Below are 19,670 nucleotides of genomic sequence, written 5' to 3'. Positions count from 1 at the left end.
CCCGCCACTCAAGAAGCGCCGCTAAGGCGCTGCGCGTCACCATTGGTCGGTGGACTCAGACGGACTTAACCCTTTCGTGCCAGGAGCCCACAGCAGAGCCACCTGGCCAATCTTGGTTGCCTCCCCCGACTTAGTTTCCCTGCAGATATCCCCGTGTCTCTGAGCTTCCCTCTCAGGAAGCGAGGAGCCCCTCCGCAGCCAAATACCCTCGCCATGCCTACAATTGGCAGGGCTGCACAGGGTATGGTGGCTCACGCCTGTAATCGCAGTGACGCGGGAGGCTGAGGCGGGAGGATCACTTGCATCCAGGAGGTCAAGGCTCCCCCCACTCTCCAGACCTCCGTGGAGAAGGTCTGACCCAAAGCTGACCCAGGGGCCCCCAGCCTGGAGGGGTGAGCGGGCTGCTGACAGGCACGGTTTCAACAGGGAGGCAGGAGAGTCCAGGTATACCCGAGGCAGAGACGGAGGCTGCCGGTGGATCCAGGGGCAGCCCCTAGGTGTGTTTTGAGGTCACCCTGCGTCACATCTGCTGCGTCCCCATGCTACATGTGATCCGGTGGTGCCTAGCTGGGCCCTCTCCCCCTTCTTTCCCCCAGTCCCCAAGAAAACAGGCAGGCCAGGTCTGCAAAGCATTTATTCCGTCCCAGTGGGGAGGGGCAGGGATCCAGGTGGCCGGAGGACACAGGGCCTAGGTGTACCACATGAAGCCGTGGCTGGCATGGAGAGCCTCCTCTGTGGTACGCAGCCCATACAGCTCCCCAATCAAGGGGGGCACCCAGCGGGTTGTGTGGAACACAGACTCCCCCACCTGTGGGGACAGTGGGGTATGGGTAGAGGCACAGCCACCCATATACCTGCTGGGACCCATCCCCCAGGACCAGTGGCCCCTATGCATGGCAGGCGCTACAGCCTTCCCTTCTGGGACCTGGCACCCACCACCCCCTTGGCCCTGGGGTTTCTATAGAAAGCTGTGAAGCTCCCCAACCCCAGGCCCTGTCTCTGCCGTGGCTGGCACCCCTGCCCTCCCAGCCGGGGACCCACCTTCCAGTCAGGCACGTCCTTCATGATGATGGCCTCCTCCTCCAGGTTCTCCCGAAGCATCTGCAAGGTCCTGTGGGGATGGGGCCGATGGTGGGGGTGGGGCCTCAGTGCCCTGAGGGGCCCCTGCCTAGGGCCCCTGGTAGCACCCCTTCAAGCCTCCCTCCCACCCTGTCTCCCTTTCCCCAGGCAAACTCCTAGCTTTTCTCTTGCCCCAACCCCAGTGCTGCCTCCTCCTCCAGGAAGCCTTCCGGTTCGCCCCCTTGGGTCTCCACTAAGTCTCCACGCCTCTCTGAGGATGCAGCTGACAGCACACGGCGATGGCCCCCATGTGCATTCTGGCCACCTGCAGCCTGGGGCCTTCAGGCCAGTGACCTCCCGACCTTGGCCCCTGCGGTGCTACCTCCGGTCGGTTTCTGCCTGGAACAGTGGCATCAGCGCGATGCGGGCCTCAAAGTCCTCGATTTGTAGGCGCCTGTGAAAGCCGGAAACCCACACTCAGGTCAGACCAGGCTGGGTCGGGGGAGCATAGGCAGCAGACCTCAGGGGCCAGGGTGCTGCTGGGGGAAGAGGTGGAGGGGGGCGGGGAGGCAGGCAGGGGGCAGGGCGAGGGTCATGGGCAGGGCGAGGGTCGTGGGCAGGGCAAGGGCCATGGGCAGAGCCCACCAGCAGCCTGAGAGGAGGGCGGGTGCAGGCAGCTGCACGGGTGACTGCCCACAAGACTGTTGGCTTTCTACTTTCTTTCCAATTAAAAACTTTTTTTATCCTAAAAATAACTCTGCCTGATGATCGCCATGAAGTGGGGGTGACTTCATCACGGGGCTCTGGGCCTCACAAAACCACGTCCCCTTCATCTCAAAATAATCACAGTGTGTGAGGCTGGGACAGGCGCGGCCACAATCCTTCCTTTCTTCTCCCTGCTTTCTGGCAGTTTCCAAGTTCCCTGCAATGACCCCCATCTCCCAGTCCTGCCTGGCCTGCGTTGGGGTGGGGGGAGGGGTGGAGAAGCAGTGCCCAGCCTGTGACACAGGGAGAGGGGGGCTCCTGGCCCTAGTTCATCTGGCCCTATGTGTCCACTGCCTGGTGTGGTCTGGTTTGATCCTGGTCACCTCTGACAAAATCCTGCTTAGAAGGTCCAAGGCAGGCCCTCCACTCATATCCTGTACTAACCTGGATCCACGGGTCCCAGCCCTCCTCACTAGACACATTTTTGGGGTGGTGGGGACAGGGTTTCCCTCTGTTGCCCAGGTTGGTCTTGAACTCCTGGGCTCAAGCAATGCTCCCACTTTGGCCTCCCAAAGTGCTGGGATTGCAGAGATGGAGACATCTCGAGGACAGAGCCTAGAAATGGAAGTGCTGGGTCTGGATCTGCACTTTCTGGGGCCTGGGATTGCACGGCCAAGTCCAAGGGGCCCGTTCACCCCTCGCCAGCACGGACAACAGTGGAATGCTACAGGACCCTGACAACTGGCCGGGGGGACTTTCAGACAACGCCCACCGGGGGCCCTACCTGCGCTCACGGTTCCACTTCATTATGCTCCAGTACCCGTAGATCAGGGTTCCAATCCCTATGGCCAGCATGCTGTAGCCTGTGGAGAGAGGCGCTGCTCAGCGGGCCAGCCTGCCCCCAGACACCCTCCTCCACCGCTCCAGGCGCTGCCCACTCTGCAGTCAGGGGACACTGGCGGCTTCTTTCTCAGGAGTGAGGCTGCTTGCACTGTGACACCTCTGACCCCATGCCAGGGGTTTTCTGAAAGGTACAAGCCAGGCAGCAACCTCAGGAGGTCTGAGGGTCTAGATGGTGGTTGCTGGGGGCACCCCAGCTCCATCATCTTCTAAAAGGCTGTTTGGACCCTGGGCGGCAGGCTGGCCCCCAAGTGGGAGGGCGGCTCTGACAGTGTCCATGGTGGCTCCCGGCCACCTGGGCCACAGTTCCGTGTGCTGCCCTGCAGGGGCTGCACACAGCTGCCAGGGACAGGCAGTGCCCTGTGGGGGCTGCCCAGCCACCCCCTGGGCTCTAGGGGTGGCCGTGCTACCTCTTGGCTCTGCAGGGTGAAGCCCCCTGCCCTGCACCCCAGGGAGGACCTAGGCCATCATGAATATTTACTGAGCACCAGTGGGGCCTTGCTCTAATCCTGACTGACAGGCTGGGGGCCCACTGGGGTCTTCAGGGAGGCCTGGGCTGTCTGGGATCCAGCTCCCAGGCTCACCCTGCACCCCCCAGATCCTTCCAGCCCCAGTCTTCCCTGGACAGGCTTTGCGCTTGGTGGGATGAATGACAAGCTCAGGCAGGCCGGGCTCCAGTCAACACCCAGGAAATGGCCAGCAGGTGTAAGGCAAGGCCATCTCCAGGCCTCCAAGGCACTGGGCCCTGCTCGATGCCTGCTGGGGCTACTCCGTGCCTGCCAGGCCCTGCTCTGCACCTGTCCTGCTCTTCTGCCTTCAGCTCTGCTCCAGCATGGAGCTCATGGGGGCACCTCTGCTAGACCCGGAGATAAATGAGAAACTGTCTCAAGTTTGTACCTGGCTTATTTAACCTGTTAGAAGCCCAAGTCAGGGGTAAGACATTTCCATGCTACAGGTAATGAGGGTGTGCTGGGTCCGGGCTCAGAGGCACATCTCTGGAGAGGCCCAGGGTGCTCAGGGCCAGCTCCCAGCTCTCAGCCTCCTGTCTAGCACATGGGAGGTTTCATCAGCTGCCTTGTTCATTTTTTTTTTTTTTTGGTTTTTGGTTTTGAGGCAAGGTCTCACTCTGTTACCCAGGCTGGAGTGCAGGGGTGCGATCATGGCTCAATGCAGCCTCCAACTCCTGGGTTCAAGTGATCCTCCCACCTCAGCCTCCCGAGTAACTGGGACCCCAGGTGTGTACCACCATGTCCAGCTAACTAATTTTTGTACAGATGGGGTCTCGCTATATTGCCCAGGCTGGTCATATCTCGTTCTTTTCTTTTTTTAAATTTATTTATTTTTGAGACAGAGTCTCACTCTGTTGCCTGGGCTGGAGTGCAGTGGCATGATCTTGGCTCACTGCAACCTCTGCCTCCCGAGTTCAAGCGATTCTTCTACCTCAGCCTCCTGAGTAGCTGGGACTACAGGCACCCACCACCATGCCTGGCTAATTTTTGTATTTTTAGTACAGACAGGGTTTCACCATATTGGCCAGGCTGGTCTCGAACTCCTGACCTCGTGATCCACCTGCAAGTGCTGGGATTACAGGCGTGTGCCACCATGCCCAGCCATATCTCACTCTTTTCAACGGCTACAGAGAACCCAGCAGACAGACCTGGGCTGCCCTCAGCCTTCTGGTGCGATCTCAGCCCACTGCAACCTCCACCTCCCAGGTTCAAGTGATTCTCCTGCCTCAGCCTCCTGAATAGCTGGAATTACAGGTGCACGCCACCGTGCCCAGCTAAATTTTTGTATTTTTCAGTAGAGACGGGGTTTCACCATGTTGGCCAGGCTAGTCTTGAACTCCCGACCTCAGGTAATCCATCTTCCTCGGCCTCCCAAAGTGCTAGGATTACAGGTGTGACCCACCATGCCCGGCCCAAAATACATATTTTTAAATTAGCTAGATGTGGTGGCACATATCTGTGGTCCCACCTACTTGGGTGGCTGAGGCGGGAGTATCACTTAAGCCCAAGACGTCAAGGCTGCAGTGGGCTGAGATGGCACCACTGTACTCCAGCCCAGGTGACAGAGAAAACTCTGTCTCAAAAAACAAAAACAAAAACAAAAGAAAAATATATTTTTTTTTCATAGAAACAGGGTCTTGCTATGTTGCCCAGGCTGGTCTTGAACTCCTGGCCTCAAGCAATCCTCCCACCTCAGCCTCTCAGAGTGTTGGGACTACCAGTATGAGCCACTGAGCCCGGCCTTGGCCATTCTTAGAGAAGACCAAAATAAATAAAAACCCATCCTGTGTTCAAGAATTAGAGCACTTAGCATTGTGCAGATGACAATGCTGTCCAAACTGATACAGATTTGAAACACAATCCCCATCAGAATCCCAACCATTTCTTTTCCTGTTGCAGAAACTGACAAGCAGGTTGGGAAATTCATATGGAAATGCAAGGGCCCAGAATAGCCAAAACAATTTTGAAAAAGAACAAAGTTGGAAGACTCACACTTCACTATTTCAAAACTTATCCCACAGCTGTGTGTACAAGACAGTGTGGCACTGGCATAGGACAGAGATGTTCATCAATGGAACAGAACTGAGAGTCCAGAAATAAACCCTTACATTTATGGTCAATTGATTTTGGACAAGGGTGCCAAGATAATTCAATGGAGGAGAAAACAGTCTTTTCAACAAATGGGATAGCCAGACGGCCACATGCTAAAGAATGAGGATGCACTCCTTCTTTATCCCATCCACAAAAATTAACTCAAAAGGATCAAAGACCTGCCGGGCGCGGTGGCTCACGCCTGTAATCCTAGCACTTTGGGAGGCCGAGGCAGGCGGATCACGAGGTCAGGGGATCGAGACCATCCTGGCTAACACGGTGAAACCCCATCTCTACTAAAAATGCAAAAAATTAGCCGGCGTGGTGGCGGGCGCCTGTAGTCCCAGCTACTTGGGAGGCTGAGGCAGGAGAATGGCGTGAACCCGGGAGGCGGAGCTTGCAGTGAGCCTAGATCGTGCCACTGCACTCCAGCCTGGGCGACAGAGCGAGACTCCGTCTCAAAAAAAAAAAAAAAGGATCAAAGACCCAAGCGTAAGAGCTAAACCTATTAATACTCTTAGAAAAGTCAGTCTCTGTGACCTCAAACTAGATTTCTTAGATATGACACCAGACGCACAAGTGACAAAAGGAAAAATACAGAAATTGGACTTCTTTGAAATTATTATTATACATATATTTTTGAGATGGAGTCTCATTCTGTTGCCCAGGCTGAAGTGCAGTGACACAATCTTGGCTCACTGCAAGCTCCGCCTCCCGGGTTCACGCCATTCTCCTGCCTCAGCCTCCCGAGTAGCTGGGACTACAGGTGCCTGCCACCGTGCCCAGCTAATTTTTGTATTTTTAGTAGAGACAGGGTTTTGCCATATTGGCCAGACTGGTCTCAAACTCCTGACCTCAAGTGATCTGCCTGCCTCTGCCCCCCAAAGTGCTGGGATTACAGGCATCAGCCACCATGCCCGGCCCCAACTTTATCGAAATTAAAAACTTTTGTGCTGTAAATGAAACTATCAATTAGCTGAGAAGACAACATATATATACACACTCTTACAACTCAATAATTCAATAATTTAAAAAACCCTACTAAGCCGGGCGCAGTGGCTCACACCTGTAATCCCAGCACTTTGGGAGGCCGAGGCGGGCGGATCACGAGGTCAGGAGATCCTGGCTAACACAGTGAAACCCCGTCTCTACTAAAAATACAAAAAATTAGGCAGGCACGGTGGCAGGTGCCTCTAGTCCCAGCTACTCGGGAGGCTGAGGCAAGAGAATGGTGTGAACCCGGGAGGCGGAGCTTGCAGTGAGCCGAGATCGTGCCACTACACTCCAGCCCGGGCAACAGAGCGAGACTCCGTCTCAAAAAAACAAGCAAGCAAACAAACAAAAAACCCTACTAAAAATATATAAAGGATTTGAGTAGACATTTCTCACAGAGAGACATACAAATGGCCAATAAACACATGCAAAGGTGGTGGTTCACTCCTAGAATCTCAGCACTTTGGGAGGCCGAGGTGGGAGGATAGCTCGAGCCCAGGAGTTCGACACCAGCCTGGGCAACATTGAGGCCCCATGTCTTGAAAAAAATAATAAAAAATAAAAATAATAAAAAACATGAAAAAATGTTCGACATCATCAGCCAGCAGTGATATGCAAATCAATGATCAATGCCCAGAAAACTGAGCAAAAAAAGACCCAAAAAGAATTTAAAAAAAAACTCCACCATAACGAAATACTGCTTCACATGCGCTAGGATGGCGGCTATGATCAAAAAAATGGAAAATAATCAGTGTTGTTGAGATGTGGAGAAATTGGGACTCTCATACATTGCAGGTGGAAGCACAAAATGGTACAGCCAATTTGGAAAACAATTTGGCAGTTCCTCAAAATGTTAAACACGAAGTTACTATATGATCCAGTGGTTTGTCTCTTAGGGGAAAGTTCACAAGGGAGAAATGAAAACCTATATCCATACAAACACCTGTACAGCGTGAATCTTCATGGCAGTAGTACTCACATTATTCACAGCAGCCAAAGAGTAGGTGGACAACCCAAGTGCCCATCAAAAAATGAAAACACAACACTTGGTGCTGGATATTAATTAGCCAGAAACAAAAGGCCACACGGTCTGTGACTCCACTGATATGAAATGCTCAGAACAGGCAAATCCACAAGGAAAGGAAGCAGATTAGTGTTTGCCAGGGGTGGGATGATTGCTAATAGGGAGGACAGGGTTTCTTTTGGATAATGAAAGTGGTCTAAATTCTGATCATGGCAATGGCCACACAACTTTGTGAATATACTAAAAAATCAATAAATTGGACACACTTCACTATATTATTATTTCTGAGATGGAGTCTTGCTCTGTTGCCCAGGCTGGAGTGCAGAGGCAAGATCTTGGCTCACTGCAACCTCCGCCTTCCAGGTTCAAGCGATTCTCCTGCCTGAGCTTCCCGAGTAGCTGGGATTACAGGTGTGCACCACCACACCTGACTAACTTTTGTATTTTTAGTAGAGACAGGGTTTTGCCATGTTGGCCAGGTTGGTCTCCAACTCCTGAGCTCAGGTGATCCATCCACTTTGTCCTCAAAGGGCTGAGATTACAGGCGTGAGCCGCTCCCAGCCATTAAATTGGACAGACTTTAAATGGGTGAGTTGTGTGGTATGGTATGGGAACCTCAATAAATATATTAAAGACACAAGATGAAAAGGAAAGGGCTTCCTGCTAGGCTCAGGAGGGAGTGGAGACAGGAGAACTGGGTGTGGGAGATAGTGGAGGAGGTGGGGTGGAAGTCATTTCAGGAGCGGCATGGATTAAAAGGGGCCTGAGCCAGTTGGGTGCAGTGGCTCATGCCTGTAATCCCAGCACTTTGGGAGGCTGAGGTAGGCGGATCATGAAGTCAGGAGATCGAGACCATCCTTGCAGTGAGCTGAGATCGTGCCACTGCACTCCAGCCTGAGTGACAGAGCAAGACTCTGTCTCAAAAAAAAAAAAAAAAAAAAGAACAAAAAGCAAAAAAGCAGCCTGAGCCAGCCCATCATGTCCTGGGACGCTGGCAGTGAGTGAATGGCTGACCCAGGCAGACAGAAGGGAGTGGGTGCCAGGCTTGGGGCCACCAGGCCTTGGACAGGAGCAGAGAAGGTAGGTCTGGTGGGAAGGCCACTGTGGACCACGGCTCAGGAGAGGCAGGGGAGGAGGACAGAGGAGGGAGAGGAGGCAGGGCCTGTGTATTTGCTCTTTTTCTGCAGAGCAGGCTTCTTCTCAGAGAGGTCCTCCTGGCACATCCTGGCTTACGTGGGCCCAGGTTATCCCAGGCCTCACCAACAACTAGAAATCCTGGCATGATGTGTTGTATCTCTTCAGCTCAGCTGTGATTGCTTGGGGACAGGGGCCGGCACCATGTGCTCACTCAACAATGAAAGCAGGGCCATAAACAAAGAGCACACCAGCATCGGGGTATCCTCCTCACTCCTCTGCCGGGAAAGGCTGGGGTGGGTGTGTATGTGCTGTAACAAAAGTCCACACCATTAGAAGCACACAACCCCAGGCAGTGGTATTTAGGGCACTGTCTGGCACAGGGGGACCACTGCTCTGTGGTCAACTGGGAGAGGACCAGGGTATTTATACAAAAATGAGATGCTGGAAGCGGGGAGCTCAGGGAGCCTCCAGGGCTGGGGTCCTTCTGTGGCCTGGTCTGGCTGCAGGTCACACAGGTGCACATTTGGAAAGGGACCTTGTGCTGCACACCTGAAGGGGTAGGGTAGCCCAGGTTACACCTCAGAAGAATGAGACTCGGCTAGGCGTGGTGGCTCATGCCTGTAATACCAGCACTTTGGGAGGTTGAGGCAGGGGGACCACCTGAGGTCAGGAGTTCGAGACCAGCCTGGCCTACATGGCAAAACCCCGTCGCTACTAAAAATACAAAAAAATATATATATATATTAGGCCGGGCCCAGTGGCTCACACCTGTAATCCCAGCACTTTGGGAGACCAAGGCGGACAGATCATCTGAGGTCAGGAGTTCGAGACCAGCCTGACCAACATGGAGAAACCCCATCTCTACTAAAAATAGAAAAAATTAGTTGGGCATGGTGGCACATGCCTGTAATCCCAGCTACTCAGGAGGCTGAGACAGGAGAATCGCTTAAACCTGGGAGGCGGAGGTCGCGGTGAGCCGAGATTGCACCATTGCACTCTAGCCTGGGCAATAAAACTGAAAACTCCACCTCAAAAAAAAAAAAAAAAAAAAAATTAGCCGGGTGTGGTGGTGCGCACCTGTAATCCCAGATACTAGGGAGGCTGAGGGAGGAGAATCGCTTGAACCTGGGAGGCAGAGGTTGCAGTGAGCCGAGATAGTGCCACTGCACTCCAGCCTGGGCGACAGAGCAAGACTTGGTCTAAAAAAAAAAAAAAACCACAAAAAAAACAACCAAAAAACAATGCCAAGTGTGGTGGGTCGTGCCTGCAATATGAGCACTTTGGGAGGCAGAGGTGGGTGGATCACCTGAGGTCAGGAGTTCGAGACCAGTCTGACCAATATGGTGAAACCCCGTCTCTACTAAAAATACAAAAATTAGCCAGGTGTGGTGGCGTCCAACTGTAGTCCCAGCTACTCGGGAGGCTGAGACAGAATTGCTTGAATCCAGGAGGTGGAGGTTGCAGTGAGCCAAGATCGGGCCACTGCACTCTAGCCTGGGTGACAGAATGAGACTGTCTCAAAAAAAAAAAAAAAAGAAAGAAAGAAAGAAAAGAAAAAAGAAAAATGAGGAAACAGAATGCATTATATTCCTCCAATGTGCTCTTGGACAGGACTCATGGGCCAGATCTAGCCTGAAGCCTCTTTTTTTTTTTTTTTTTTTTTTAATTTTTGGTAGAGGTGGGGGTCTCACTATGTTGCCCAGGCTGGTCGCAAACTCCTGGGCTCAAGCCATCCTCCCGCTTCAGCCTCCCAAAGTGTGGGGATTACAGGCATGAGCCACCTGGCTCAGAGGCAATCTGCTTGTGTATAGCCCCCAGGCTAAGAACACTTTCCATTTGTAAATAGTTGTCTCAGTAACTGAAACTTTCTGGCCAGCCAAACCCAAAATACTCGTCATCTGTCCCTTTTATAGAAACAGTCTGCCAATCTCAGCTCTGGGATACAAGATAAACAAGAGGAGGCGGGCCGCGGTGGCTCATGCCTGTAATTCCAGCACTTTGGGAGGCTGAGGCTGGAGGATCACTTGAGCCCAGGAGTTTGAGACCAGCCTGGTCAACATAGCTGCACTCTTATCTCTACAAAAAGTAGAAATAAAAAATAAAAAAAACAAGAAGCGGCTGGGGAGGACTTTTCACCTCACACTGACTTTTCTACTGTCTGAATTATTACATTTTTAATTACCATGCTCATTTTTTTGTGTGTGTTAAAATTGAGGCATCATGTGCATAACATGTAATTTAAATGTAAAGTTTGATTTGTTAAGAGACATGCTTTCTGCTGAGCAGGGTGGCTCATGGCGATAGTCCCATCACTTTGGGAAGCCGAGGTGGGTGGACCACTTGAGCCCAGGACTTCAAGACCAGGCCTGGGCAAGATGGCGAGACCCCATCTCTACAGAAAATACAGAAAGCTGGGCGCAGGCTTGTAATCCCAGCTACTCGGGAGGCTGGGGTGGGAGGATGGCTTGAGCCCAGGAGGCAGAGGTTGCCAAGAGATCACTCCAGCCCAGGCAACAGAACCACACCCTGTCTTAAAAAAAAAAAAAAGAAATGTATGTATTCACCCTTAAATTACGTTTAAAAGTTTCTATTTGTCCGTTAACCTGGGGACTGGGTATGGGCGCCTTTTAAGTTCTCTGTTTCAATTTTCTGTGCTGCGCCCGATAACAAAATTTAACGTGTTACTTAAAACATTTGAAAACTTTACGCCGGGCATGGTGACTCACGCCTGTAATCCCAGCACTTTGGGAGGCCGAGGTGGGCGGATCATCTGAGGTTGGGAGTTCGAGACCAGCCTGACCAACATGGAGAAACCCCGTCTCTACTAAAAACACAAAATTAGCCAGGCGTCGTGGCACAGGCCTGTAATCCCAGCTACTCGGGAGGCTGAGGCAGGAGAATCGCTTGAACCCAGGAGGCGGAGGTTGCGGTGAGCCGAGATGGCGCCATTGCACTCCTGCCTGGGCATCAAGGGCAAAACTCCGTCTCAAAAAAAAAAAAAAAAAATTGAAAACTTTAAGAATACGGATTCCTGGGACACCATGCAGGCGGGGGTTGCCAGCAGGGAACCACTGCATAGAACATCTTGTAAATTCCCTCCAGGTTCCAGGTTGCGGCCTCAGCCTTGCCTTGGGGAGCCGCTGCCTCTTTTGGGCCTCAGTTTCCCCATCTTAGAAATCCAAGGGTGGCTGAGGGCCAGAGCACAGGCTAAGACTCAGTTTAACCCACTGTAAAATGTAAATAATTAGAGGGACCGATTTCCTGGGCTGTTACGAGAAGGAAGAGGAGCTGGGAAAGCGCTCAACAAACTGCAGCACTTAGCGTTATTACAGAAGCTATGGTGGATCCCCGGGCTCTGCCTCCGGTCACACCGCCGGGAAAACTGAGGCCCCCCTGTGTCCCCGGAACCCCGCCCCCGAGCCCTGAGTGCCCAGACTCTGAGACCCCGGCGCAGAGTGATACTGACCCGACAGTCCTCGACGCGGCAAGTTCCGTTTGTAGTCGATGGGCCCATAGCCCCCCGGCGGGGGCATGTCCTGCTTCACCTTTGGCGCCGCCATGCTCGCAGTATCCCACACTTCCGGTCCCGGGCGGAAGTGACATACTGCCACCGCCATGATGAGTGTGGCGGAAGCACTCGAGATGGTCCGCCGCCGCGCTAGGAAGCCCGGGACACTACCCGGGTGTAACTACCCGACCGCGCGGGAAAGCTCCGGCGGCGGACCCTGGGTAGGAATGCGCTGCCGGGCTGCAGCTGAGGAGGCTTTACTCCTCTTTCGCCCAGACAGGGTGTGACTCGCCTTGGTTCTTGCATTAAAGGCCCTCGCCTTCACCTTGCCTCTGGGGTGTTGCGCAGGCCAGTCAGAAACTCCGAGCTCCCGAAGGAGCCAGGTGCCCTAGTTAAGGCCCCTTTTCCCGTTTTCGCCCCGTCTAGGGACTCTTCGGGAAGCCCAGGGCTCCACATAGTCACGGGCTGGGTACATGATGTTGGGGGGCAGCTGCTGCTCGAATTCGGACTCACCCCAATCCCCAGAACGCATTCTGCTCCCTGGTGGTGGTGGGTATCCCTTGCTAGTGGCCTCTCATCGGAAACTGACCATTCAGGATGATTATGAGTCACAAAGCAGGGAGGCTAGGGTGGCCTCGGGGCGGGGTCCCGGACCCCCACCCTAAGGCGGAGTGACGCCCGCGGTCACTTCACAAGGCAAAAATTGTTACGGGGCAATAAAAGGCACAACAGCGGCCAATGCCTGGCAGTGGGCACATGGGGGTGCGGGGGTGTAGGTGCCAGGCGCCATGGCTTAGACCCGAGATTGGAGTCCGGCCGCCCCCCGTCAGCAGCCGCCTCCTGCCCCCCGTGCGCCGAAGGCGCCACCATGTCGGGAGACAAACTTCTGAGCGAACTCGGTTATAAGCTGGGCCGCACAATTGGAGAGGGCAGCTACTCCAAGGTGAAGGTGGCCACATCCAAGAAGTACAAGGGTACCGTGGCCATCAAGGTGGTGGACCGGCGGCGAGCGCCCCCGGACTTCGTCAACAAGTTCCTGCCGCGAGAGCTGTCCATCCTGCGGGGCGTGCGACACCCGCACATCGTGCACGTCTTCGAGTTCATCGAGGTGTGCAACGGGAAACTGTACATCGTGATGGAAGCGGCCGCCACCGACCTGCTGCAAGCCGTGCAGCGCAACGGGCACATCCCCGCAGTTCAGGCGCGCGACCTCTTTGCGCAGATCGCCGGCGCTGTGCGCTACCTGCACGATCACCACCTGGTGCACCGCGACCTCAAGTGCGAAAACGTGCTGCTGAGCCCGGACGAGCGCCGCGTCAAGCTCACTGACTTCGGCTTCGGCCGCCAGGCCCATGGCTACCCAGACCTGAGCACCACCTACTGCGGCTCAGCCGCCTACGCGTCACCCGAGGTGCTCCTGGGCATCCCCTACGACCCCAAGAAGTACGATGTGTGGAGCATGGGCGTCGTGCTCTACGTCATGGTCACCGGGTGCATGCCCTTCGACGACTCAGACATCGCCGGCCTGCCCCGGCGCCAGAAGCGCGGCGTGCTCTACCCCGAAGGCCTCGAGCTCTCCGAGCGCTGCAAGGCCCTGATCGCCGAGCTGCTGCAGTTCAGCCCGTCCGCCAGGCCCTCCGCGGGCCAGGTAGCGCGCAACTGCTGGCTGCGCGCCGGGGACTCCGCCTAGAAGCCGAGCGGTTCCAGCCATTCCTGCAGCCAAGGGCACTGGGCCAGCGCGGCGCACGCGCAAGAGGCGCGCTTCGAGAGAATATGAGAAGCTGCCGCGTGCTGCTGCACATGCGCTTTCTCCCTTCCGCTTCCCTCCCTTCCTTCCCAGTCCGCAGTTGCTCCTGTTGGGAATCCACGTCCTCCGCGAATCCGAGAGCTGGAGGCGCATGCGTATCCGCGATTCCCTGCGACCAGGCCCCGAGAGGGAAGAAACCAGAGGGGACGGAAGCATTGCGCCTGCGCGGAACTCTCAGCCTCTGCGCGGAGGGCGTCCCTTCCCAACCAGCCGTGGGTGCCAGGTTCCCGGTTGGAACCTGCAATAAACTCGCTGTTCCTCGCACCTGGCTCTAACGGTGGCCCCCATTTGCGGATTAGTGGAGAAGCGATCGCTCCGTCCGGGGAAGGCAGGCGCGGGTGCCCTATTTTAGAGTCAGGCATGTTGAGGTTATTGCTCCAAGACTCAAAAGGGAGTCGGGAGGATTGGAACCTGGACCTTTTGAGCTCCCCAGTATGGGCAAACTCAAAGGAGCTTTGTTGTCCCCGGGTCGTGATGGTGCTGTGATGATGGGCTGGGAAGCAAGTGGACCCCAGCGCCTCCCCGTCCACATCTTTTAAGGATGGAACAGCCAGGGGTGGGGCGAGGGTGGCCTGTCTCCACGTAAAGTAGGAGTTTATAATGAGGAAACTGAGGCCCACATGGATGTCACTTGCCAAAAGGCAGAGCCAAGGGCCAGGCGCGGTGGCTCACGCCTGTAACCCCAACACTGCAAGTCCGAGACGTGCAGATAACTTGAGGTCAGGAGTTCGAAAACAGCCTGGGTATCACAGCCGAGCCCTCATCTCGTTTGTTTGTTTGTTTGTTTGTTTGTTTGTTTTTTGAGACGGTCTCGCTCTGTCGCCCAGGCTGGAGTGCAGTGGCACCATCTCGGCTCACTGCAACCTCCACCTCCCGGGTTCAAGCGATTCTCCAGCCTTAGCCTCCCAAGTAGCTGGGACTACAGGCGCGTGCCCCACACCCGGCTAATTTTTGTATTTTTAGTAGAGACCGGGTTTCACCATCTTGGCCAGGCTGGTCTTAAACTCCTGACCTCGTGATCCACCCGCCTCGAACTCTCAAAGTGTTGGGATTACAGGCGTGAGCCACCGTGCCCCCGCCCTGTCTCTTAAAAAAAAAGAAAAGGCCGGGCGCGGTGGCTCACGCTTGTAATCCCAGCACTTTGGGAGGCCGAGGCGGGCGGATCACGAGGTCAGGAAATCGAGACCACGGTGAAACCCCGTCTCTGCTAAAAATACAAAAAAATTAGCCGGGCGTGGTGGCGGGCGCCTGTAGTCCCAGCTACTCGGAGAGGCTGAGGCAGAAGAATGGCGTGAACCCGGGAGGCGGAGCTTGCAGTGGCGGAGCTTGCAGTGAGCCGAGATCGCGCCACTGCACTCCAGCCTGGGTGACAGAGCAAGACTCCGTCTCAAAAAAAAAAAAGAAAAACCCGGGGCGCGGTGGCTCACGCCTGTAATCCCAGCACTTTGGGAGGCCAAGGCGGGTGGATCACCTGAGGTCAGGAGTTCGAGGTCAGCCTGGCCAATATAGTGAAACCCCGTCTCTACTAAAAATACAAAAAAAAAAAAAAAAAAAATTAGCTGGGCACGGGAGCGGGCGCCTGTAATCTCAGCTACTGGGAGGCTGAGGCGGAAGAATCGCTTGAACCCGGGAGGCGGAGGTTGCAGTGAGCCGAGATCGTGCCACTGCACTCCACCCTGGGCAACAAGAGTGAAACTCCGTCTCACAAAACAAAAAAGACACAGCTGTGATTTTTTTTTGGAGGGGAGGGGGACAAGGTCTCTCTTTGTTGCCCAGGCTGGAGTGGCACGATCTTGGCTCACTGCAGTCTCTACCCGGGTTCAAGCAATTCTCATGCCTCTGCCTCCTGAGTAGCTGAGACTACAGGCACAGGCCACCACGCCTGGCTAATTTTTTTGTATTTTTTTTAGTAGAGACAGGGTTTCACCATGTTGGCCAGGCTGGTCTTGAACTCCTGACCTCAAGCGATCTACCTGCCTCGACCTCCCCAAAGTGCTGGAGTTACAGGCATGAGCCACTGCACCCGGCTTACAGCTGTAATTTGAACCCAGATCTAGCAACCGTGACGTTGCGGGGGTGGGGGAAGGGCTCCCTGCTGTGGGTCCCTTTCCTCTCGGGAAGAGGGGGTGGAGGAGTCAGGGCGGGGCTGGGCGCTATTCAGCTGGACCCACTAGCTCGTTCCCTCCTCTGTTCATTCATGTAGTCATGCATTTCTTGAGCACCTACTGTCTGCCAAGCCCCAGAGCTCATGGCGAAGAGACTTGGGCCCATCCCTGCCGAAAACGAGACAATTGAAAAGTCAAGTAAAATAAAAGAATGACATGGAAATAAAATAATTGTAAGTTGTGCTAAATGCCAGGTAGATTGGGAGGTGTTCAAGGAGGGACTCTGGGCGGGGCGTGGCGGCTCACTCCTATAATTCCAGAACTTTGGGAAGCTGAGGTGGGCGGATCGCTTGAGCCCAGGAGTTAAAGACCAATCTGGGCGACACAGCAAGACAGCCGTCTGTACAAAAAATTTAAAAATTAGCCAGGCATGGTGTCGTGTCTCAGCTACTTGGGAGGGTGAGGTGGGAGAATCGCCTGGGCCTGGGAGTTCAAGGCTGCACTCCAGCCTGAACCACGGAGTGAGACCCTGTCTCAGAAAAAAAAAAAAAAAAAAGTCAAGGGACTCTGAAGGTAAGAGAAACAGTCCAGGTGTTCCCCAGGAAGAGGAGAGCTGGTGTGTTTGAGTAAGGCCAGTAAGCTTATTTGCCTGGAATAGGGAGGGAGAGAGGGAGAGGAGATGGCAAGGTAAGGAGGAAATCGAGAGAGGACCCCACAGAGCCTGGGAGTGGCTCCCATTTGGGGTATATGGGGAAATGTATTAGGTGTATTAGGAAATCCTAATCGTGCCTACCTGCATATGAGCCCCACATAGCTGCTCCTCTGGTGGGTCTCCCCGTGCCCAGCCCCTGCTCACTCAGTCTCAATGGATTTCTGGTGCCCTGGGGATGCAGTACCAGCTCTACCTTCATCCCTCCAAATAGGGTATGGCCCTGTCCCCTTCAATTTTGCAGATGAGGAAACCGAGGCTAAAAGAGGGGCAGTGCCTAGCCTCCAGTCTTGGCTGGACCACATCAGAGTGGAGGTAGAAAACCTAGTTCCTGGGGCTGGGCATGGTGGCTCACGCCTATAATCCCAGCACTTTGGGAGGCGGATCACTTGAGGTCAGGAGCTTTGAGACCAGCCTGGCTAACATAGTAAAACCCCATCTCATTAAAAATACAAAATTTAGCCAGGCATGGGTGGCTTGCACCTGTAGTCCTAGCTACTCTGGAGCCTGAGTCAGGAGAATCACTTGAACCCGGAAAGTGGAGGTTGCAGTGAGCCAAGATCCCACCAATGCACTCCAGCCTGGGCAACAGAGCAAGACTCTGCCTGGAAAAAAAAAAAAAGAAAAAGAAAAAGAGAAAACCTAGCCCCTAGCCCCTAGCCCCTCTGGTTTATTCGAAGGGTGCTGCTCCTGACTGGGGCCATGCCTCAGACTCCTCACCTGGAAAATGGGGGCAAAACCCCATCCTTGGAGTAGTGGGCATGGCTTCGGAGTGTGCGTAGCTTCAGTACTGAGCCCAGGGCCTTCCCTATGCTCCCACTGCACTGAGCTAAAACCCACGCCCTTGCCCCGTCTTCCCACCCAGTCCCACCATACTGCCCTTTTTGTTCTTGACCTGCCATGCTGGCTTCTATCTCCAAGCCTTTGCACACTCCTGGCACTTTTCCCCTCTTCAAGCCTTGCCTAAAATGTCACCCCATGCCCTCCTCTCAAGGTGCTATATGTTTCTGTCTGGATAGCTCCTGCCACATCTCCAGGGCCCAGGGCATAGTGCATGCCATCTGTCTACCAACAAATCTGTGGGAGCAGATGGGGTCAGGGTCTCTGCCTGCCATGTGGCCACAGACCCAAGGTTCAATTCAGAGAGGATGAGATGTCGGGGACAAGATGTCAGGGACGAGGGGAGTGTCCCATTTTCTCAGCTGGAGAGGCTATTTGAGACCATGACCCAGGACCGCCCCTTGAATCTGCGCCAACTGCACTGAGAAGCCTGTGCCCAATCCAGGGAAGCAGAGCCTCACGAAGGACAAAGAGCCAAGCCCAGGAGACTGCACCCCATAGGAATGTTTCTCAGGCCAAGCGAGAAATGACTGTAGCAAGCCTGTGGCCCCAGCTACAGGGTAGGCTGAGGTGGGAGGATCACCTGAGCCCGAGTTTGAGGCTGCAGTGAGCTATGATTGTGCTTTGCACTCTAGCCTGGGCAACACAGAGCCTATCTCAAAAAAAAAAAAAAAAAAAAGTGGCTCGGTGCAGTGGCTCACACCTGTCATCCCAGCACTTTGGGAGGCCGAAGCTGGTGGATCACTTCAGGAGTTTGAGACCAGCCTGGCCAACACGGTGAAACCCCATCTCCACTAAAAATTAACTGGGCATGGTGGTGGTGGCACCTGTAATCCCAGCTACTCGGAGGCTGAGGCAAGAGAATCGCTAGAACCTGGGAGGCAGAGATTGCAATGAGCCGAGATCGCGCTAGTGTACTTCAGCCTGGGGGACAGAACGACCCTGTCTCAAAAAAAAAAAAAAGTTATCATGGTCAGTACTGGGGTCCGGGATACCAGTCTAGATGTGTCACAGGTGGAGTGGGACAGGCTGGGGTTCAGTTTCTACCATGTCCTCTACCAGCTCTGTGCCCATAAGACCAGGCACTTGGGAGCTGTGGGGAAGGTATGAGCTCCCAGGCCGGAGGCAGTGATGCTTCAAAGACAAGAAACAGGGCCAGGTGTGGTGACTCACACCTGTAATCCCAGCACTTTGGGAGGCCAAGGTGAGAGGACTGCTTGAGTCCAGGAGTTCGAGACCAGCCATGGGCAACATGGCAAAAATGTGTCTTTACAAAAAATATGAAAATTAGCTGGGCGTGGTGGTGCATGCCCATAGTCCCAGCTACTGAGGAGGCTGAGATGTGAGGATCACCTGAGCCTAGGGAGATTGAGGCTGCAGTGAGCTGAGATCAAGCCACTGCACTCTAGCCTGGGCAACAGAGTGAGACCCTGCCTCAAATAAATAGCACCTAGGAAAACAGGGTCATGTTTTACGCACATTAAAATTCACCAAAATGATCCCAGGTCTCACTTTATGAATAAAACTTGAAACTATCAACACTTGAAAACACATTTTTGCCATGAAGTCATTCATTTTGGATCCAGGTTGGTGACTCTGTGCTTAGATTTCACATCTGTAATATCACATCCTGCAGCAAAGACACCATCGAGGCCCCAAGCCTGAAAATTGCTCCAGGAAAACCCACCAGTCTAGCGTGAAGGCTGATGGGGCAAACACAAGCAAATTCCACTGAGATTCTTTTTTTTTTTTTTTTTTTTTTTGAGACAGTGTCACTGTCTCTTACCCAGGCTATAGTGCAGTGGCGCAATCTTGGCTCACTGTAACCTCTGCCTCCCGGGTTCATGTGATTCTCCTGCCTCAGCCTCCCAAGTAGCTGGGATTACAGGCACCCACCACCACATCTGGCCAATTTTTGTATTTTTAGTAGAGATGGGGTTTCACCATGTTGGCCAGGCTGGTATCGAACTCCTGACCTCAGGTGATCCACCCACCTCAGCCTCTCAAAAGTGCTGGGATTACAAATGTGAGCCACCAAACCCAGTCCCCACTGAAATTCTCATTCCTCTCTCCCAGCCCATGGGGTAAGTTGGCCACAAAGCTCCAGAGGAGGGGGGCCATGGGGACTCCATCCCCACAGTGAGGCCCCAGCAGCAGGTGCACCCCGCCCTTTGCTTCTCTCATTAACAAAGGGTCATCCTCCATCTCCCTCCAACCTGCCTCAGAAGCTAGGACGAAACAATACAGAGAAGCCAGGGCAGAAGGGACAAAAAAAAAGTCCAG

General features: G+C 54.1%; 2 protein-coding genes across 2 annotated transcripts; one reads left to right on the top strand and one right to left on the bottom strand.

Annotated features, from left to right (window-relative positions):
• Positions 1–616: 616 nt before the first annotated feature.
• Positions 617–12,232, bottom strand: NDUFA13 (NADH:ubiquinone oxidoreductase subunit A13). The gene is given in 6 exon segments (XM_055235503.2): positions 617–808; positions 1,042–1,111; positions 1,442–1,513; positions 2,549–2,627; positions 11,885–12,098; positions 12,101–12,232. Coding segments are annotated over 6 exon segments (687 nt in total). The 3' UTR covers positions 617–688.
• A 224-nt stretch (positions 12,233–12,456) lies between these two features.
• Positions 12,457–13,997, top strand: TSSK6 (testis specific serine kinase 6). Its single transcript, XM_055235502.2, has one exon. The coding sequence runs from the start codon at positions 12,795–12,797 to the stop codon at positions 13,614–13,616; it is 822 nt and encodes a 273-aa protein (XP_055091477.1). The 5' UTR covers positions 12,457–12,794; the 3' UTR covers positions 13,617–13,997.
• The last annotated feature ends 5,673 nt before the right edge of the window (positions 13,998–19,670 follow it).

Source organism: Symphalangus syndactylus, chromosome 13, assembly GCF_028878055.3.
Source record: "Symphalangus syndactylus isolate Jambi chromosome 13, NHGRI_mSymSyn1-v2.1_pri, whole genome shotgun sequence".
Lineage (NCBI taxonomy): Eukaryota > Metazoa > Chordata > Mammalia > Primates > Hylobatidae > Symphalangus > Symphalangus syndactylus.
The sequence above is the reverse complement of the archived record's forward strand: the minus strand, read 5'-3'. Positions and strand labels throughout refer to the sequence as shown.